Source organism: Akebia trifoliata, chromosome 4, assembly GCF_017979445.1.
Source record: "Akebia trifoliata isolate Shusen 1 chromosome 4, ASM1797944v1, whole genome shotgun sequence".
Classification (NCBI taxonomy): domain Eukaryota; kingdom Viridiplantae; phylum Streptophyta; class Magnoliopsida; order Ranunculales; family Lardizabalaceae; genus Akebia; species Akebia trifoliata.
The window spans coordinates 13,966,355-13,985,111 of record NC_141378.1 but is presented as its reverse complement, the minus strand read 5'-3'; the positions used below and the strand labels follow the sequence as shown (position 1 = coordinate 13,985,111).

At 34.6% G+C, this 18,757-nt stretch overlaps 3 protein-coding genes across 5 annotated transcripts; 1 reads left to right on the top strand and 2 right to left on the bottom strand.

Moving 5' to 3' along the window:
• Positions 1 to 495: 495 nt before the first annotated feature.
• ABC4 (UbiA prenyltransferase family protein) lies at positions 496 to 4,963 on the bottom strand. 3 transcript variants are annotated; one of them, XM_086439780.1, is made up of 10 exons: positions 4,550 to 4,957; positions 3,542 to 3,645; positions 2,892 to 2,963; positions 2,646 to 2,784; positions 2,023 to 2,129; positions 1,832 to 1,931; positions 1,413 to 1,451; positions 1,232 to 1,342; positions 1,046 to 1,111; positions 496 to 944 (listed from the first exon to the last, which is right to left on the bottom strand). In XM_086439780.1, exons 1-10 carry the CDS (start codon positions 4,859 to 4,861, stop codon positions 810 to 812), a joined length of 1,185 nt encoding a protein of 394 aa, XP_086295906.1. In that variant the 5' UTR covers positions 4,862 to 4,957; the 3' UTR covers positions 496 to 809. The 3 variants fall into 3 exon arrangements, with proteins under 3 accessions (XP_086295906.1, XP_086295907.1, XP_086295908.1); XM_086439782.1 differs by having other exon boundaries at positions 804 to 944; positions 1,232 to 1,337; positions 4,550 to 4,963; XM_086439781.1 differs by lacking the exon at positions 1,413 to 1,451 and having other exon boundaries at positions 4,550 to 4,960.
• Positions 4,964 to 6,189: 1,226 nt separating this feature from the next.
• On the bottom strand, positions 6,190 to 9,886 carry LOC147403974 (ras-related protein Rab11A-like). Its single transcript, XM_086439779.1, has 2 exons — positions 9,590 to 9,886; positions 6,190 to 6,914 (listed from the first exon to the last, which is right to left on the bottom strand). Exons 1-2 carry the CDS (start codon positions 9,808 to 9,810, stop codon positions 6,467 to 6,469), a joined length of 669 nt encoding a protein of 222 aa, XP_086295905.1. The 5' UTR covers positions 9,811 to 9,886; the 3' UTR covers positions 6,190 to 6,466.
• Positions 9,887 to 12,931: 3,045 nt separating this feature from the next.
• Positions 12,932 to 17,608, top strand: LOC147403973 (uncharacterized). The gene is made up of 3 exons (XM_086439778.1): positions 12,932 to 13,748; positions 15,828 to 15,938; positions 17,024 to 17,608. Exons 1-3 carry the CDS (start codon positions 13,098 to 13,100, stop codon positions 17,234 to 17,236), a joined length of 975 nt encoding a protein of 324 aa, XP_086295904.1. The 5' UTR covers positions 12,932 to 13,097; the 3' UTR covers positions 17,237 to 17,608.
• The last annotated feature ends 1,149 nt before the right edge of the window (positions 17,609 to 18,757 follow it).

Sequence of the window (18,757 nt, the reverse complement as noted above, 5' to 3'; positions counted from 1 at the left end):
TCGTTTTCATCAAAAAAAAAAAAAAAACATTTGGATTTTTGACGGAAAGGATGTAAGGAAGAAGTGGTTGACTGCCCTACTCGTTTTCATCCAAAAAAAAAAAAAATTTGACGGAAAGGATTTAAGGAAGAAGTCGTTTTCACATGGTTCTTGTTTCAATATTTTTTTTATATATATAGTTTTTGGATGAAAATTGATCAAGAAAGGATCTTTTGGTTTGAAATTATCAAAACAAGTTATCTCAAGGTTTTAGTTGATCTTTTTCTTTATCTTTTTAATTGAAAAAAGTTGAAGTCTGAAAATGGGTGGGTTTTACCAGTGTCAAGTTCACCACTTTTTATTTATTGTCAAACTGGTGAACTCAACAATAAATAAAATGTGGTGAACTCAGCAGGTGAGTTCAACAATAATAAGGGACTACTAAGAAATTAGAATATATCTGCAATGGTGCAGCATTTTCCTCATTAAACTCGTTCAACATAGACAGTCCAGATGTAAGACAAAACCATGCATTTTCATAACTTACAAAATTAAACTTTCAGAAATATTTGACTAAAAAAAAATGTAAACTAGAGAGCACTCATCATCTAGAGCAATTTCAAACAATCCTAGTTCTAAAACACTTGCCTTTCTCTTTGGCCATTTTTTTTCCGCCTCTGACATATGGGATGCAACGAGGGATACAATGGGTTACATTACATGTCAAGCAGTACCGCCATGTGCTTCAACAATACTTATAGACTTAATCCTCGCAATTACCTGCATATCTTGGCTCATTCAAGCTTAGAAGTCTATAACACCACATGACATCAACCGATTAGTGGCCTAGGTATATATGGTTTAGCCACAATTCTAGCTGCTATCAGCCCAACAGACAATGCAGCACCAAATAAAGCATGCAACCTCACACAGTAATACTTGGCCATGAAGATCTTGCTCTTGTCCTACAAAAATCAGCGAAAAAATTTCAAAATATATAAAGAAAACGTGATAAAGACAAGTTAGGAGGCCCATAGGTACATCTGCTGCTCGTTTGACTACTCACCGTGTGGTTCTCTTCTACGTAGCTAACAACTAGTCTTCCAATTGGCAGGGTTAGAGCACATAAAACCTGGAATATATATCATGATTCAAGTAGAGAATAAGAGCAAATGGAAGGGATGTTTTTAATCATGAAGTGTAGCTTTTCAAAATATAAGTGTAGCTATTTTAGTGAAACTGAAAAACTTACAATGCATGTTAAAGGAAGACAGTTGCTTAGACCGAGAGCAAAAAGAAGGAGATAGAGTGTCGTAATTGCAACTTTCACCACCTGTGAGCCTGCTTTGGTGCCGATTCTAACCTACAATATCGAATACCTTGGAGCTAATTCATTTAAAAAAAAACTAAGGACCATGTCGAATTATATTTACCAGAGGAGACATCTTTCCAACAGCTTGGTCTCCTTCCACCTGAGTTGTTTCCATTTTATATAAGTTGATCCATAAGTCAAGAGCAGAAAAATAAAGAGTATTTTAGAAATACCCCTCCTGTTAAATTGGTGATATTAGGTTTACACCCCTTGACCCGAAGTCAAGGTTGCCTTTTATTAATAAGTTAACAGTGAAATTTTGATTTTTTTTCTTTCTTTTCAAAATGCTCTTTGAATACTTCAATTATTAATTCAAAATTTCACTGTTAAATCATCATGGAAAAGCAACATTGATTTTTGGTTAAGGCAGGTAAACCTAGTCTTGCATTTTGCAAGGGGGTAAACCTAATATCACCAATTTAACAGAGGGGTGTTTCTAAAATACCCAAAAAATGGATTAGATAGTTGAAAATAAGGTACCTGATGAAAATGACTACAGAATAGAATAAGGGATGTTGTGAAGCCAACCAAAAGTGACGCAGACAAAACCGTGAGAGTTAGGGGAAGATGGTACGTCTCACTAGCAAAGCCATGCAAGATGTTGGAATTTCAGAATGGAGTGCAAATCAAAATCAAAGAGTTTAATGGCAATAATCAAAATAACAAGTAACCTTTTACTGCTCTGCAATAAGTAGAAAGCTGTAGTGGCAAATGGACCAAAAGCTGCAAAGCACAAGGGCTCACCTAATCCTTGGTAACTCAGCCGAAAAGGTGGGCACTGCAACAAATATTTAAAGCGGAAGGACGTGAGTACTTGGTTACTTCCATGGCTAGCTTGAAAGGCATTTCCCATAAATTTTTTAGAGAATTAATATGGACCATATACAATGAAAATTTGATGTTAAATTACAAAAACAAGATACAGAAAATTTCTTGTTCATATAAAAGTTGAAATTATCTTGTTTGCTTCAGATGAACTATTTAGAAAGCCAAATAATGCATGGGAGAGCACATCAAAACCTGCCTTCAACAACTAATTACTACACACTAACTTGCTTGCTCATCAGAAAAAAAGAAGAAAAAGGTCTCCAGGGAACTTAAAGAGAGCTTCTATTGCCACACCAACTTTTACCAATAGCACCCCAAGATAAGTGTTAATTCTTTGACGATTTACATATGAATTGGGGTGCTGTTAGCAAAAGCTGGTGTGGCAATATAATCTCTCAACTTAAAGCTTCAAAAGTTAATTCGGACTATTTACAAAATAGTGTAAAAACTAGCAGGAAGTCCGTACCTGATAAATGTAACCACAAATAATAGCACAAGTCAACAATAATATTGAGCGAATATTTCCAGCTTCAGCACATGCCCAAATAAGACCCATGAAGCCGAGGGCAAGTAACATGTAAGCAGCAAAAAGGGTCCCCATACGACTTTCAAATGCATAATAAAGACATTGTTAATAGACTGTTATTAACGTACACAGCCAACCACGCATGCGTACAAGAGAGAACTGAAGGTGGGGAGGGATGAATTGTACCTGCTGACCATATTTACAACGGATTCTTTCTTGTTCTTATCTGCCCCTGTATCGAAATCGTAAACATCATTGCTGCCCATGAACCATAGGTCTCCTTCAATGACTTGATCAATTTCAGATGTGCAATAAAAAAGAAATCTATGATGTATTTGGCGGACTATAAGGATGGTCTACCAATTGCATCAATTATAAATAGAACACATTATCAGACCCACCGCTCAACGGGTTCTATCTATGAGATAGATATTCACATAAAAAATACCAGGTGGGATGATCCCGACACCAGATGACCGCCACTTTCATTTGGTCAGTTAAAAAATATATCTAATGAATTCCTTGGTTTGGACCAAAGAAAAGCAATGTCACTTCATCATTCTCAATGAATCCATAAGAAGTGATCCAATTTTTTTCATTGGGTCCGAGTAGGGACCAAAGATCTCATGAAACTGTCCAAAAAGAAGTCTATAAATCAAATATGAAGAGAATGTACTTAATAGATTATAACTTTGTACGGTGCTGATATTTATAAATTGCACATACCGAATTCCATTCATACTTCTATTCACTAAAATTAATCTAGTAAAATATATTTCAATATTCTCACAAAACTAACAGATACACATGGCAAGCAAAACAGTAATGCACCAGACCTTAAATTGAGCCAAGTGATGATAAGAACTGAGGATGCTAAGAGCACAAAATAACACTTCACTGAAAAGATGCCTGCCTGCAAATAAGCAGCTGCGCTACCTACCTGTCAATATCAAGTATAAGATAAAGATAAAGTTTACAATGTCATATGAAATTTTGTAGTGAAAGAGACAACTATATATCAAAGAACAAGAGATATAGGTATGAACAAATTATGGTATACTAAAAGATATATAATTTCTTTAAAATCTCAGAAAGGATCCGACAAATATCTAGTTTACCGTGCAAATCTACTATGATGGCAATACTTCAATCATCTTCTATTTCGCCATTACGATGACAGAATGGAGCTCTTGTGAATATTAACATGCTAGCACGATAACACTGACCTCAAAACCTCATACCTTGAGATGAGAAGGTTATCGATGTACACAAATAGTAAATGAGAAATTCAACCAAAAAAAACCGTCCACCAAGAAACAAAATCATTACGCCTTCAAAAAGATCCCAAGTTCCCAATTACATCGTTGTTCCCAATAAGTCGATCAAGCTCAACGAACTGGACATGGGTTATTCCCAAATAAACTTCTCGAACTCAACCAAAGACTTTTTCTAGTGAAACATCACCTAATTCATCTGAAAACCCAACTTTGTGGTAGAACCCTTCCCAATTAACATTATAAATTTTACTAGTCACAAGCCCAAATCCCCAATTCCCCTGCTTTACACCAATAAAAAAAATTCAAATTAAGAAAGTAGTTTATGTTCCAGCGAGAATCTATACTTCACACTTTGCCATGGAGCACGTTTATTGATTAAAAAATATTCTAGAAATTTTAACCACATTGGAATCAAATTTAACTTATTTTCAGTAAGGATAACTAACTACAAAAAGCCCTCAAAATTTTCAGAGATACTACATTTCCACCAACATTTACTTGAAAAACTGAAATGGGTTTGAAGAAATTCATCAATTTAAGCTTGTGAGATCGTTATTTGGGACTTACAGTGAGAGGAACCAAAGCGACTGAGTAGATGGGTAACTTGATTGCTCTCCATATCAATGTGGCTCTTGAAATCTTATCCTCTTCTTCTTCTTCATGGGTAGTTTGGGATCTGCTCTCGGAGGAAGCTTGAGTGCGTTTCTCTGCCGTCCATGCTCCGTCATTTCTAATGGAAAATCTTTGGGTAGAGTGACGGGAATTTAACGATGTTTTAACGGTTTTGGAGATAGGAGTTAATGGTGAATATGGTTTGAGAAACGGAGCTGTGAGAGAAGAGATGGATGAAGAAGTGGCGAGAACAGAAGCAGATGCCATCCTCTCTCTCTCTCTCTGCGTAAGAAGTCACAGTAGTGGGGAAGACGAAGACATGATAACGCAAGACAAAACGTTTTGGGTTTGCCTCCTTGGACCATTGACACAGTCAATGAGAAAGTTTCCTGATCTTGTACATATGGGCGTTGAGTAGTTAAAGTGTCTCATTCTTTTCCAAGGCTATTGACCCATAATTTGATTTCTAAAGACCAATTATTTTCATAAATGACTTGAATTAGTGAGACATAACTTTCAACCCATCATTTGTGAGTCCAGTGGAATTCATAGGTATAGGAAGAAGTCCCATCAAATAGAGATTTTTTCTTTCAACTATATTTCGATTGTTAATATGATATATAATGACCGCTACTACAAACAATGCTATACTTTTGATCGTGAAATATTGATTGCTTGTTGAAACCTATGAATCACGTGAAAGTAGGACATTCCAAATTAGGGGTCAAAGAGTTTCTTAAAACGTTCTTGGTAGAAAAAAATGTGAGTGAAAGATCCCATTGAATCGAAGTTGGTCCATGAATATAAAAAATAGTGAGAATTCTTGATCTCTCTCAATTTGAAGATCCAGGATTTGAATTGATGTTGTATCATTGATTTCTACTTCAGTGATTCCTCCTAAGGATTTCATTGCTATGCTTAGATTGAGAGAATTGGAGAGAAGAGAAATTCATTAGAGAAGGGAAGAAAAGAGAAATTCAATTTGTCTCCACCATGTTTGGATTGATTGGAAACAACTTGAGACAATTTTGAAATTTTAAAATATCTTAAGGCTATGCTTGGATTGAGAGAAGTGAAGAGAAGATAAAATCAATTTCTCTCCACCTTGTTTGAATTGACAAGAGAGAACTTGAGACAATTTTGAAATTTTAAAATACCTTAAAAAGAGATCTAGGGGTAGAGTTGAAATTATAAAATATTTTAAAAGAATTTCTCTCCACTTTTGGAGAGAAAGAAAACTCACCTTTTTTTTCTCTCATTTCTCTCCAATTCTTTTATCTTCTCTCCCTACTTAACAATTTAAACAAGAGAAAATGAGAGAAACTCATTTATTTTCTCTTCTCTTCTCTTCATTTCTTTCTATCCAAACACAGCCATAGAGTGAAAGAAAGGAAGATTATTAGAATATGAGTTATGTTGTAATATATTAAGGTATATCAAGATGTTTAGAATCATTCCAATTTTCAAAATATATTTATTGCACTTTAACGTGGGCCTCAACAAGACCCATAATAAATTCTTAAGACCGTTTTATATCGACTTCCTAAAACATTGTGTTCAACACTCCACTAATTTTAAACAAAGAGCTCAATCCATCTCTTAAAACTGCTTAAATTTACAAAACTGCCAATCTACATAAGATTATCTCTCTCTCTCTCTCTCTCTTAAATAGTAGGTTTTTTTTTTTCCTCGGCTTTAATAATTTTCGACTGTGTTTCCTTCCTTCCTTACAAAATGTGTAGTAAATCTATTCTCGTAAGTCTAAACATAACCATCAAAATATACAAGAAAAATACATGAGGGCAGCTCAGAGAATACTAATAGAAATGTGGAACCAAAAATCACACAACTTGAAACCTAAAATTGAATTAATCAAGAAGATTTACAGCACATGTTGCCCTTGGCCGGGATCTCTTGAGCAGGACCGGGAACAATGATCTTCTTTCCGGCTAGAGATGCTTGCTTGCCAATGCCTTGATCTGCGCTTGCAACAAGATTCTTCTTGTTAACGATGTTGAAGATCTCAGTTAAAACAGTCAAGAAAGCAGCCTCAACGTTCGTCGCTTCCAATGCTGATGTCTCTAAGAAAAACAACTCTTCTTGCTGCGCAAACTCTTTGGCATCTTCGGTGGAAACCGCTCTGTTGTTCTCAAGATCACACTTATTCCCGATCAATATGATCACTATGTTCTTGTCAGCATGGCTTCGCAGCTCTTCAAGCCATCTTGGTATGTGGTCGAAGCTTTGGCGTTTGGTTATGTCATATACCAACATGGCACCAACAGCACCCCTATAATACGCACTCGTGACTGCTCGATATCTGCTCATATCAAGAAAACAAAAAGCATTGAAAACCCTTCGAGGCTGATAAGTTCTTTTTCGATAAGTGAAACCAATTATAAAAAAAAAAGGCAGTCAAAATGACCAACCCAACATAAACAAACAAGACCGGGTTGACCCCACATTACATATCAACAAGATTACAACCCACTCCCACCTCCCCCACAAAATCATCAAAAAATAACCCCCAAAATTCTCTAAACACTTCACTCCAAAAAAACAAAACCCTCAAAATCGATATTACAATCTCTTGCACAGAATTTTCCTTACTGTAAAATATTCTACGGATTCTTTTCTTTCCACAACTCCCAACAAATAGCATAAGGAGTAAGAGACCACAAACCCTATTGGAAAAATACCAATCCACTTTTGGGAATAGTTGTAAGGTTCTTTTCTAAGTTCTAAGACCATATAGTAGGTCTTCAAATCAAAAGATTGCTCTTTTTTATCTCAATCAGCCTCGGTTGTTGTATATTGAGTGCTTTAAAGGGATTACTAACAACAGTAGTGGTCACATCAACAATCTCATGCCCAACTTAATATGATAACATGTATTAGATTGAACCCTTGAATTTGAATTTCAATGCAATGCATACGGTTAAATTATAGAGTAAAAGAAAATGCAAAATGCTACTTTCCATGGTTGGGCGGCTCTCTGCATTTTGAACGATTCTTTCCAATTCATCCTATTTTGTCTTGTTAATATGTAAGATTAACGTATCGAGGGATAAGATGGTATCCTAGTGAGAAAATTCGGGTTCTTCTTAGTTTCAAGTGCTCTTTCCACAACTATTTTGGAGATATCCTATTGGCTGTAAATATCGAACGAGGTAAACTTTAATATATGCCATTAATTAACAGGTTTGGCCAAAACCTAACTTCCCCCACCAATAAAAAAAAATAAAGAAAATGGAAGATGGCTTAGTCCAACATCATTGTGTTAACTTGTTAATCAACTCCCCAACTTCTCTGTATAAGGTAACTTAAAGTTTAGTTGCTTAGGCAACCCAAGAACATCAAAGGATCGTTTGCTCATGATAGCATGGAGAGTGCCTTAGCCTTGTATCCTTGTAAATTTCTGCTCCACAATCAATCTTGTCATGTTTGATCATTAGCTATGCTCTCACGTCATTATAATTTCAAAACGATGTAATTCTCCAGAATAGGCATTCAGCCTTCAGGGAACAGAGTTCTGGGGGAAATTTTCTCAACCATAAATGAAACTATGTTTACACCACACGATATAGTTTTAGTCCATTATGCAATAAATCCTACAACCAAGCATAAAAAAGCCTATAACTCTAGTACTGCCTTCTTTTCAACAAAAAACTAGTTTTAAAATTCCCACCAAGTAATGATCCTTCAACAGCTTAGTCATCTTTGAAGCAGCACATCACACTCGAAGAAATACAGAAGTTACCAAACTTATTTTACACCAATCAATTACAGAATTTGTATTCCAAATTGCAACAAAGTGAACAAGCTTCGGACTAAACTGAAGTAATTTGAGCTACCAAGGGAGAAAGAAAAAACTCAAGTAATTTGTAACAAGTATTTCTAGCACTGTGTGGTTCAGAAATTCCACTAAAGACAATCTGCTTCTTTTAACCATTGAATGTACACTCAAAAAGATCCAACGCACCAGTGCTAGGTGCAACAATATTATGTATTATAACTCAGATTTTTAAAGAAAATTAAATCAAACACGGTGGTTGGCTAGTATGAGAAGTCACTCTCAAAGTGTTTATTGGGACAGATATCCACACTCAAAAATTTCACCTTTATCTGAATTCCAACTTTTAGTTCTTTTACATAAGGACCAGACGAAGATGACGCTTGTGGGAGGAGAAAATCATTGTTCAAGGTTGAAGGTTGTGAGATCAATGGAGAATCTACATTCCATGAGAGCACATGTTAGGGAAAAAAACTCCCTCTACATGGCTATATTAGGAGGAAGATCCCCTCAAAGCGCTCACATTTGTTTGAATTTCCTTGTGAAGGTTTTGAGAACCTTGAGGACAAGGTTGTTCTATTGAGGGTGAAATTTTAAGCCCTTTTGGGTAGTTATGCTTGCATGGCAAGTAGTTAGGTGTTCGTGACCATAGTGACAACGTGGAATAATTCGCCAAAAGTTGATAAAGTCGGGAAAACATCGGATAAATAAAATAGGAAAAATTATTGTTTTAAATATAAAAATACAAATATATATATATTGAAAAAATCGGGATTAAATCGTGACTAGTCTTGATTTTCTGAAAAAATATTGATTTAATAGACGATTAATAAAATTGTAAACTTTTGAAAAAAATCGCAGATTTTTGTCACTATGATCATGATTACGCCAAGAAATTCTGGTTGGCAACCAATTGTGCTCACATGGGAATTGTAGTTATGGTTAGTTGGTAGATAAGGACTTTCTTCTTTATGAAGGAAGAAAATGAATGAAGTTGTTCTCTTGATTTTGAGGGCGACTCGTCGAATTAGTAAATTACCTTATTTTGATTTCTATTTTCTTTAAAAGTTAAACATGTTTAGCACACCAATGAAAAAACCTAAAATGTCAAAATTTAAAATTAAGAAAAAAAACCAAACCTAGAGCAGATATTCGAATTTATAGATTGAAATGTGAGAAATTTAATACAATTTTGTTTTTACCTTTCTTGGCCTGCGGTGTCCCAGATCTGAGCTTTGACGCTCTTGTGTTGGATGATTACGGTTCGAGTCTGGAACTCAACACCAATGGTGGCCTTGGATTCAAAACTGAACTCGTTGCGAGCGAATCGAGATAGAATCTGAGATTTACCTACTGAGGAATCTCCAATGAGGACGATCTTGAACACGTAATCGATCTTTTGATTCGTGTCTCCGCTCGCCATTACAGCTCTCTCTCTCTCTCTCTCTGTGTTTCTCTGTCTCAGAGAGAATCTATAACCGTAACCTGCTTAAAGGATTTGATATTGTTGGAAAATGAGAGTATTATGCTGTAAATCAACGTAAAATTGCCACGTATAAATTATGTGAACTTCAATTAAGAACTAACTAGTTGCACATCACCCATTACCAATTGCTCTCCTCATTTGTATGCTTGCACTCCAAAAGAAGGTTGCAGCACGTCTTCTTCAACCATGCTTACAAATATTATTTTTTGTAAAAAAAAGTGTGCAAAAGAGGCTTGACTGGTCAAGACACGTTTTCATTAAAGAAAATCATTTTAACACACTTAACTAATAAATAAATAATTAAATATCTTAAAACAAGCAAAACACAAGTGAAAATAGTTGGTTAAAAGAGATTTTAAATATAAATAAATAAATAAGAAGGTATTTTTAGGATTGGGGGTGCAACTAGCCACTAGTGGTGTGCAATTAGTCAATCCCTTCTATTACATTGTCAATTTTTTTTTAATACTTATTACACACTAAACAATATGTAACCATTTAAATTAGGAGATATTTCCCAAAACGAGGGCAACTTATGTCAAAATTTTGATTCTGGTACATTGTTCGTTTTGATTACCAAACATGTTTTTCCAAATAATTCGTCACTTTTACAATTAATGAATTCGTTGATAAATTACCAACGAGATTGCTGATATGTCAAATTCGTTGGTATTTTTTCAATAAATCCATTGATTATAAAAGTGACGAATTTATGAATTCCTTGGTTACAAAAGCAACGAATTCACTGGAAAAACATGTTTTGAGAATTAAAATGAACTATGTGCCGAACTTGGAATTTTGTCATATTCAACTCACAAAATATTGACTCACCCTTAAATTAAAAAGAATTGGTATGTTGTAAATAAAAGTTGGTGTGCCAATATAATTTTTCTAAATTGAAAATAGATTCAGATATTGTCCTATGATGTCCCTTTGTATGAATTAAAAAAAGAAGATTTTTTACTATCTACGTGAGGAGATTTGGTAGTGATGGTATGTTAGTTAAATTCTGCCATATAAAAAAAAAAAAAAAAAATTCTCCAGACAAGGGTTTACTAAGACATGAATTAATGAATTAATCGATGATTTATCCATCACCAAGATATTTTTATCCTTCCTTTTCAACTTAAACATAAGATTGGAATTTTTTAGAGAAGTTGGAGATGATGGAGTTCGGTAAGAAAATCAAAGACATCATTTGTATATTTCCTAAAATCTTTCTTATTATTTTATAATTTTTCTAAATTAGCGAATTAAATCTCCATCTAATAATGAATGAATCCTAACTTTGTTATTTAGGTAGTAAGTGGTGACATGTCTAACCAAAGATGAAGACAACAAATGCTTTAAATGAAAATCTCCATGGGATCATGTTCAAAATCGATTTTATAGTCAAGCTTGTATTATGATATTTGACACTTTTAAAGGACAAAACTATTCCTTTAGGAGTCGATTTCGTTAATAGTGGTCTGTCTTCTTGAGAGTGTTGATGAAATCGTCATTCCTTTTCTTTTTTTTAGCATGATGCCTTTAAATCAAAGGAAATGTCTTGTCACAACATTCCCTATTCTCAAACTTCTACCTTCGAGAGCTTGAGTCTTGGAATTAGATAACAACAAAACAATCATTTTCTCGAACATTGTTTTTCTTCTTTTAAGTCACAATGAGGCGAGACAAAAAGTAGTTGGAAAGACATTTTTCTTTTGTTGAGAATAGTAAATAGTAAAGAGTTTGCCAGTGAAAAATCCCAAAGCAAGAAGAATTAAATACATAACAAAAGAGAATAGGTCTATGACTCAAGTCAAGGAGGAAAGAAGAAAGAAGGCGAATCAATACTCATTCAAGATGCAGCTAATGCTGATGAATCTTCTTACTGTAACGGAACAAATCAAGGAAATAGAGATATTGATCAGTCAGAATACTTCTGAGGTCTTTTCTATGTCTATATTCTTCACATCAAATGTGAGAATTTATAAAAGCCACCTCATAAATTACATTCTTTTTATGTCTTTTTGATAAAGATGATTTCTTTAAATCAATCCATTAATAACTTTAAGTACCTTTTGTGTCCCTTTAAAAAACAAAAGAGGGTAAATAATTGAGATTTAAAAGTAAAGTGGATGGATGATTCAGATTGGGAGAAAAAGAGATATTTCTCAAAACACATGCAACTTATGACAAAATTTTAGTTTTAGTACACTGTTCATTTTAATTCCTAAAACATGTGTGTGTGTGTGTGTTTTTTTCCAGTGAATTTGTCACTTTTATAGTCAATGAATTCATTGATAAATTACTAGCGAGATTACTGATATGGAAAAATCACTGGTATTTTATCAGTAAATTCGTTGATCATAAAAGTGGTGAATTTACCAAAAAAACAAGTTTTGGGAATAAAAATGAATAGTGTACTAGAACGGGAATTTCATTGTATTCAACGACGTCGTAAATCTCATTGAGGAGAAAAAATTATGAATTTATTTATATAATTTTTGAATTTGAAGTTGCATTTTCAAGGGGTCGGTTGGATGTGTTTTGATTTCGAGTAGTCTTACTAATTAGTTAGTAAGGATTTCACCCTCACTAAGGGTCCTTGGGCTCACCTTGTGGCATTCAAAAACATGATCCTATACTTCAGAGTCGTAGAGGATAAAATTCTATGAATTTTAAAAAAAAATTTCAAAAAAAAAAGTTATTTTTCATCTTTGAATTTAAATTTGAAGTTTGGAAGATATATGGAAGTTAGGTAGCTGTCCATTTTCAAAATTTTGGATCCAGCTCAAAATAAGTTTTTTCTAAAAAAATTAAATGGATATAATATTTTCAAAGAAATTCAAAGGACTGTGGTGTTGGATTACTGAAGTGGTAATCCATTTGAGCATGACAACCCTTGGTAAGGCTTAAAATCTTACTATGTTAGGAAGGAAAATGTTTCTCATGTGTCAGTTTTATTTTTATTTGAGTCTTTTGAACACTTTTTGTTAAGGACACGTGGTAAGATAACAAGAGAGAGAGTACATTTCATTGAAGCAGCACTCCGCATCAAACTTTTCATCTCTTACATTTCTGATTTCCCCTCACGGTAATCCACCAAAACTTGCGCGGGTAAGACTCTTTTGTTGGATAAATCGTCAAAAACTTTGTCCCCAATTTCAGAGAAAAATCACTAAAAACAAATCCTCTCTGTAGTCTGTATTGGTTTCAATCAAAACCCTATAGAATCAACAATGTCCCTCGCAGCATCTCAAACCCAATTAACTAATCCAAGCTCTCGTACTCATCTCTGCTTCTACGCCACTCGCATTCCTCCCAAAACCCGAATTTTCACTCTCCCGATCTCCGCCAGGCATGGTGGAATCCCCATTCATGTCGAAATTCTAGGGCACAGAGCTTCGACTCATGATCTCAAATCCTCTAAGAATCTACGATGGCCGCTCAGGGTTTTTGAATCCGAAGGTACAGTACAAAGAGAAGGTCTCGATAAGTTCAATTTGGACGATTTCCTTTCGATTGCTGAACTGTTGTGTCTCGTACCATCTGTTGTTCTTTCAATCGGATGCGCTGTGAATTGGGTGTTTTCAAACTCGCAGAAGTCGTTACAGGTGTCTTTGGTTAGTAGGTTTTTTGTTTGGCAGTTTGTTTTGTTAGTGGGTGCTGTTGTTTTCGGTAGTTTGATTCGAAGAAGACATTGGAGGAGGATTTGTAGGGATTCCATTAAGTCGGGTGGTTCTAGTTTTGATCTTGTTGAGAGAGTTGAGAAGCTAGAGGAGGATCTTCGAAGCTCGGTGACGATTATAAGGGTGTTGTCGAGACAGCTTGAGAAATTGGGTATTAGGTTCAGGGTTACAAGGAAGACTTTAAAAGAACCCATTACTGAGGTGAATCTATTTTTCCTGAAAATTTGATTTTTTTAATTTCTGTTCTTCTTTCTGAGGTTTGTGTGACACAATCAAATTGTAGAGGAGGGAGTAGGAGATAATTCAAGAAATCTGGGAGAACCCTAAACAGAAATATATGTTAAAATTTGAAAATATATATTGCATGACTGAATTGCCATGTTTATGTAATTTTGATCAGTTTGTTATTTATGTGTTTGATTTGGATGGCTTAACAAAATGATTATTTATTTATTTACTTGGATGACACTAATAAAAGTTGGTTAATCACATTTAAGATAGTGGTTCCTTCATTGTCCTATTGTTCGGAAAATTTGGAATTTCTTTCTAGTCCTTTGGTGTTTGTTGGGCATTTCATTGGTTATCGATTTATTTCATTGTTGGCTCATCTTTACATTCAAAGATGTGCTTTTCACTTGATGCACGTTGCAAGGACTCTCGCTTCTCTGGTTTCTTTGGGATCAAAACCCCCCGACCACTAGCTATCACTTTTTTCCCCCTAATCACCCTTAAATGCGACTAATGTGAACTTTTATAGCGTTTATTTATTTATTTTTAAACTTTTGGACTTCTAATATTGTTAAAATAATAATATTTCACCGACTCGTTTGCCAAAAGCTTTTTCGATAGGCCTTTCCACATAAAGGGAAAGCTCTACCTTAATTCAATTAAATATTGTACTTATTGATAATTTTTTTTGGGAAAATTACTTTAAGGACCCTGGCGGAGGGATTTCTTTCTAATTTAGTTCCTAAGTTTTAGGGCTTCTCTTAATAGTCGATTTATTAAAACTTTTTTTTTTCTTCTAATGAGTCCCTGAACCTCACTCCCCACATTTCTCATGATTGAAATGCTGAATGTGCCCTAACCATTCGAACTCACCATTTTCATCCAAAAAAATTGGATTTTCGTCATCCCAATTGAGTTTCAGAGACTCTATTCCGATGTAAAGGATTTGAGAAGGAAGAAGAAGCCATTTTTAAGGGTTTTTTCAACCATTTTGAAGATGTATGTAAAAATTAGGATTTTTTCAATTTTTTTTACTTCGATTTTGGATGAAAATGAAAATGGGTGGGTTTTACCAACGTTGAGCTCACCAATTTTTATTGTTGAATTTGACAATTTTTAAAATTGTCGAGTTCTACAATAAAAAATGTTGCACTCGACAATAATAAGTGGTGAGCTTGATAGTAAATAAAAAGTGGTGAGCTCAACAATAACAAGGGACCATTAAGAAATAAAAAGTTTACTAAAATGGACTATCAAGCTACCACCCAAGGTTCAAGGACTATTTAGAAAAAAATCCCTCCGTCAGGGTCCTTTAAGTAATTTTCCCTATTTTTTCATCATTATTCGTACATAAGTTGACTTTCAATATTATATTAAATAATGCCCATACTGTTAACTCTAATTCAAGTATTAATATCGAGGCTTCCTGAACTGGCCAATACCTTTTCCAAATCTGCCTTCCAGTCCTACTTCATGCAACTGAGGAAGAACATGGGGTTTCTGAGAGTAACCTAACAAGTATGAAATAAGAATTGCAATGCGTGTTCATGTTCACATGTCATAGTATACAATATATACAATATACCTTGAAGTCACAATTTTTCATCATTGCACCTTCCATGGTTTTGCTCACACTTATGTAATGGAATTCCTGCTTATTGGCAACTTTAAATACATATTTTTCCTCTTGAATGACCTGAATAAGTCTAGGAAATGAATTTTAGTTGAAGAAAATATGTGCGGTTTACCCAGTGTTATCAGCTTTAATTTTGAAAAAACTGCAAGATAAACTACAGTTACAGGTTTTATCAGTTTAATCCTTTTACCAAATTCCCTTTATTTAGGTTGATTGGAAATTGAATACTTTACAGATAGATGTGCTTAAAAAAACCCAGCTTATTGCCCCTCAAACCTATATTAATGGCATGTACGATGAGTGTCTGGCACTAATATTGCTTCTTTATTACCAATACCATATTCAGCTAGTTTATTATATAAGAGATCCCATTTGCCACCACCACTACTACTACAACTAACCATTTTTCCTTGCAGACTGCAGCTTTGGCTCAAAAAAACTCTGAGGCCACTCGAGCTCTAGCAATACAAGAAGACATTCTCGAAAGGGAGCTTGGTGAAATTCAAAAGGCCTTGTTGGCTATGCAGGTGAGTCTTATGTCACTATTCTACAGCCTGAATGGGGTATTCCAATTATTTAAACTCTGAGAAGGACTGTGATATGTGGCATTGACTACTGTGAAAATGCTACAGAAATATTAAATAATCCTGGTTTGAGGGGATGGTTTAAAAAGTATTCAAATCTTAATGCAAATTCTCCTATTCTTTTGGATGTTAGAAAAGAACCCATCAACCTTTGAGCTTAATTAGTTGATTTGTTATTTTAATGCTGGTTGGAATCTACATCAACCTTCAGACCGTGTGATTAGATTTGGCAGATTTTTTACGGTAGTTTTTAACCTAATATGACTCTCCATCCACGCTCGAGACTGGAAATGGATGCCTAAAACTCACACAAATGCTTTCCTTCCATATAGTCACTTTATTTTTAGTTTATTTTTTCTTATTTCTAAAGAGGGAATGATCCTGAAGAACTAGGAGTGGCTATTTATCTGGTCTTTGACTTAAGTGAAATGCATATAAGCTCAGGAAACAGTAGAATTCCGAAGGGAACTGATGCTGATGTCTTTGACTTGAATGAAAAAAATGTATATAACTTCAAAACCGTCGAAGTCATCATTTAAACCTGTACAGTCCTTAAGATAACCAACACCAGTCCGACGGAAATGTATGAAATCCTTAACATTTTACATTGGTATTGAGATTAGAGTCTGAAGCTCCTTTTTTGGTGGTGCAAGTTGAATAAGGACTTTGTTGGGGTGTGCTTAGAGGACTTTGTTTTTAGATGGGATGAGCTATGCTCCATGTAGTTTTTGCTTGGTTGTTTGGGCAGCTTGTTTTGCTCTTTGTTGTTATTTTAGTGTGTTGTTTCTTAGTTTTTCTCTTTGCTTTTTGGAGGATTTCTCATCCTCCAGCCTTTTTCGTTCTAATAAAATTTATACTTGTCATAAAAAGAAAAGAAAAATTCTAATAACCTTTACAGAGGATTTTGTAATATGCCACTGTTTTATAAGAGATTTGTCTGTAAAAATTATAAAAAAATGTTCACTATCTGCATGAATGTTGTAGCCGAGTTCTTGACTTTGTTTCATAATATCTGAGTGTTTCTATAGGAACAACAGCAAAAACAGCTCCAGCTGATTCTTGCTATTGGGAAGGCTGGGAAGCTAAGAGAAAACATACGGGAATCTGTCGCAAAAGAAGAAATGACCGGACAAATGAACTCAGCTATAGAAAATGAAGGGGCGAAACAGATGGAAACCCAAACCCAAACCCAAACTCAAACTGGGGCTAGACACAAGGGGTCTAACAACGACAAAGCCTAAGTCTGAGGTCATGGGTTTAATCCTATGGCAGACGGGTTTCCTCTGCGGAGTTGAACTGGCACCCAAGGTCTCAATTATATATTATGTTATGCAGCGAAAGACGATCCCTGATCTCCATGTGCAAGCAGCATGGGCAAGTTGTATGTCAGCATGCTTCATAATCAGAGGATGATTCCAGGATTGATTTGAGATTTTGCTATTTTGAAGGAAGAGATATTTTAAAGGAATGAAAAAACAGTTCATTGCCTCGATCAGAGACCAAAGATTCATGTAATTCCAGTTTGTAGCTTCATCATCATTCATAATCATGTCTTCCTTGGTGAGGTGCTTGATGCATTATGGTTAATAATTGTTTCCTTATTTGCCTAACAAGCACTCCTCAAGACTTCTGAACTAGGCATTCTTGTTTTGAACAAAATGGAGCTACATGAGAGCCTACCGAAGTAACCAACTTAAAGCACAAAATCCCAAATGAGGTTTGTGATTCTCCATTAACTAAAATAGCAAGAGCATGCACTTCTTAAGTTCAGACTTTTTCTAACCTCAAACCTTGTTTTAGGTTCTCCATTAAGTGAAATTCCTCTTGAGATTAATACTTATCTGTAAGGACTTAATGGACAATGCAGAATATCGCAAGATAAGCAAGATGACTCGGTCGAGTCAATGAGGATTTTATATATTTTAATTAAAAAATAATAATATTTTACAATTTAAATATATATTATATAAATAAAAATATATACACTATCACTAATTTCATATATATATATGGGTCCAGTTCTGTGTAGACACATATCTACTCATATATCTACAATGTGTTTTGTCCTAGTGGCTAAAAGAAGTTTTGGATTGAGCTGCTTTTTTTTGGTGAGGATGATCTCTATGATGAGGAGATCATCCTCACTAAAAATCAGTTCAATCTGAAATTTTAAACCTCGTCAAAAGTGATTTAAAAAAAAATGGATGGTCCACGATTTTTCAACTCATAAATATGGGGTTAGAAATTTTAGAATTAGTTGATTTTTGGTGAGGATGATCTCCTCGTCATAGAGATCTTCCTCATCAAAAATCAGCTCAATTAGAAATTTTTAACCCACATGATAAAACACATTGTAGATATATAAGTAGATATCTGTGTACACGGATCCTAATCATATATATATATAGGGTAGCGTTCAATGGCAAATTTTTTGGCAAAACATTTTTCAAAACATGAGTTAGAAGTTTTGGAATGGACTGATTTTTGGTGAGGAAGGAGATCATTCTCACCAAAAATCAGCCCATTCCAAAACTTCTAACCCATGTTTACAAGTTGAAAAATCATGGACCGTCCATTTTTTGTAAACTATTTTTGATGGGGTTAGAAGTTTTGCAATGGGCTGATTTTTAGTGATGATGATCTCCTCACCGTAGAGATCATCTTCACAAAAAATCAGCCCATTCTAAAACTTCTAACTCATATTTTGAAAAATGTTTTGCCAAAAAGTTTGCCATTGAACGTTACCCATATATATATAATAT

Excerpts from the sequence above, each read along its gene's own strand:
- LOC147403973 (XM_086439778.1), top strand. The coding sequence starts at position 13,098 with ATGTCCCTCGCAGCATCTCAAACCCAATTAACTAATCCAAGCTCTCGT. Across the intron at positions 13,749-15,827 it reads TAAAAGAACCCATTACTGAG|ACTGCAGCTTTGGCTCAAAA; the intron begins GTGAATCTATTT and ends TTTTCCTTGCAG. Across the intron at positions 15,939-17,023 it reads AGGCCTTGTTGGCTATGCAG|GAACAACAGCAAAAACAGCT; the intron begins GTGAGTCTTATG and ends GTGTTTCTATAG.
- ABC4 (XM_086439780.1), bottom strand. The coding sequence starts at position 4,861 with ATGGCATCTGCTTCTGTTCTCGCCACTTCTTCATCCATCTCTTCTCTC. Across the intron at positions 2,785-2,891 it reads GTTGTAAATATGGTCAGCAG|TCGTATGGGGACCCTTTTTG; the intron begins GTACAATTCATC and ends TGCATTTGAAAG. Across the intron at positions 1,452-1,831 it reads TCTGTAGTCATTTTCATCAG|GTGGAAGGAGACCAAGCTGT; the intron begins GTACCTTATTTT and ends GAAACAACTCAG.
- LOC147403974 (XM_086439779.1), bottom strand. The coding sequence starts at position 9,810 with ATGGCGAGCGGAGACACGAATCAAAAGATCGATTACGTGTTCAAGATC. Across the intron at positions 6,915-9,589 it reads GACACCGCAGGCCAAGAAAG|ATATCGAGCAGTCACGAGTG; the intron begins GTAAAAACAAAA and ends TGATATGAGCAG.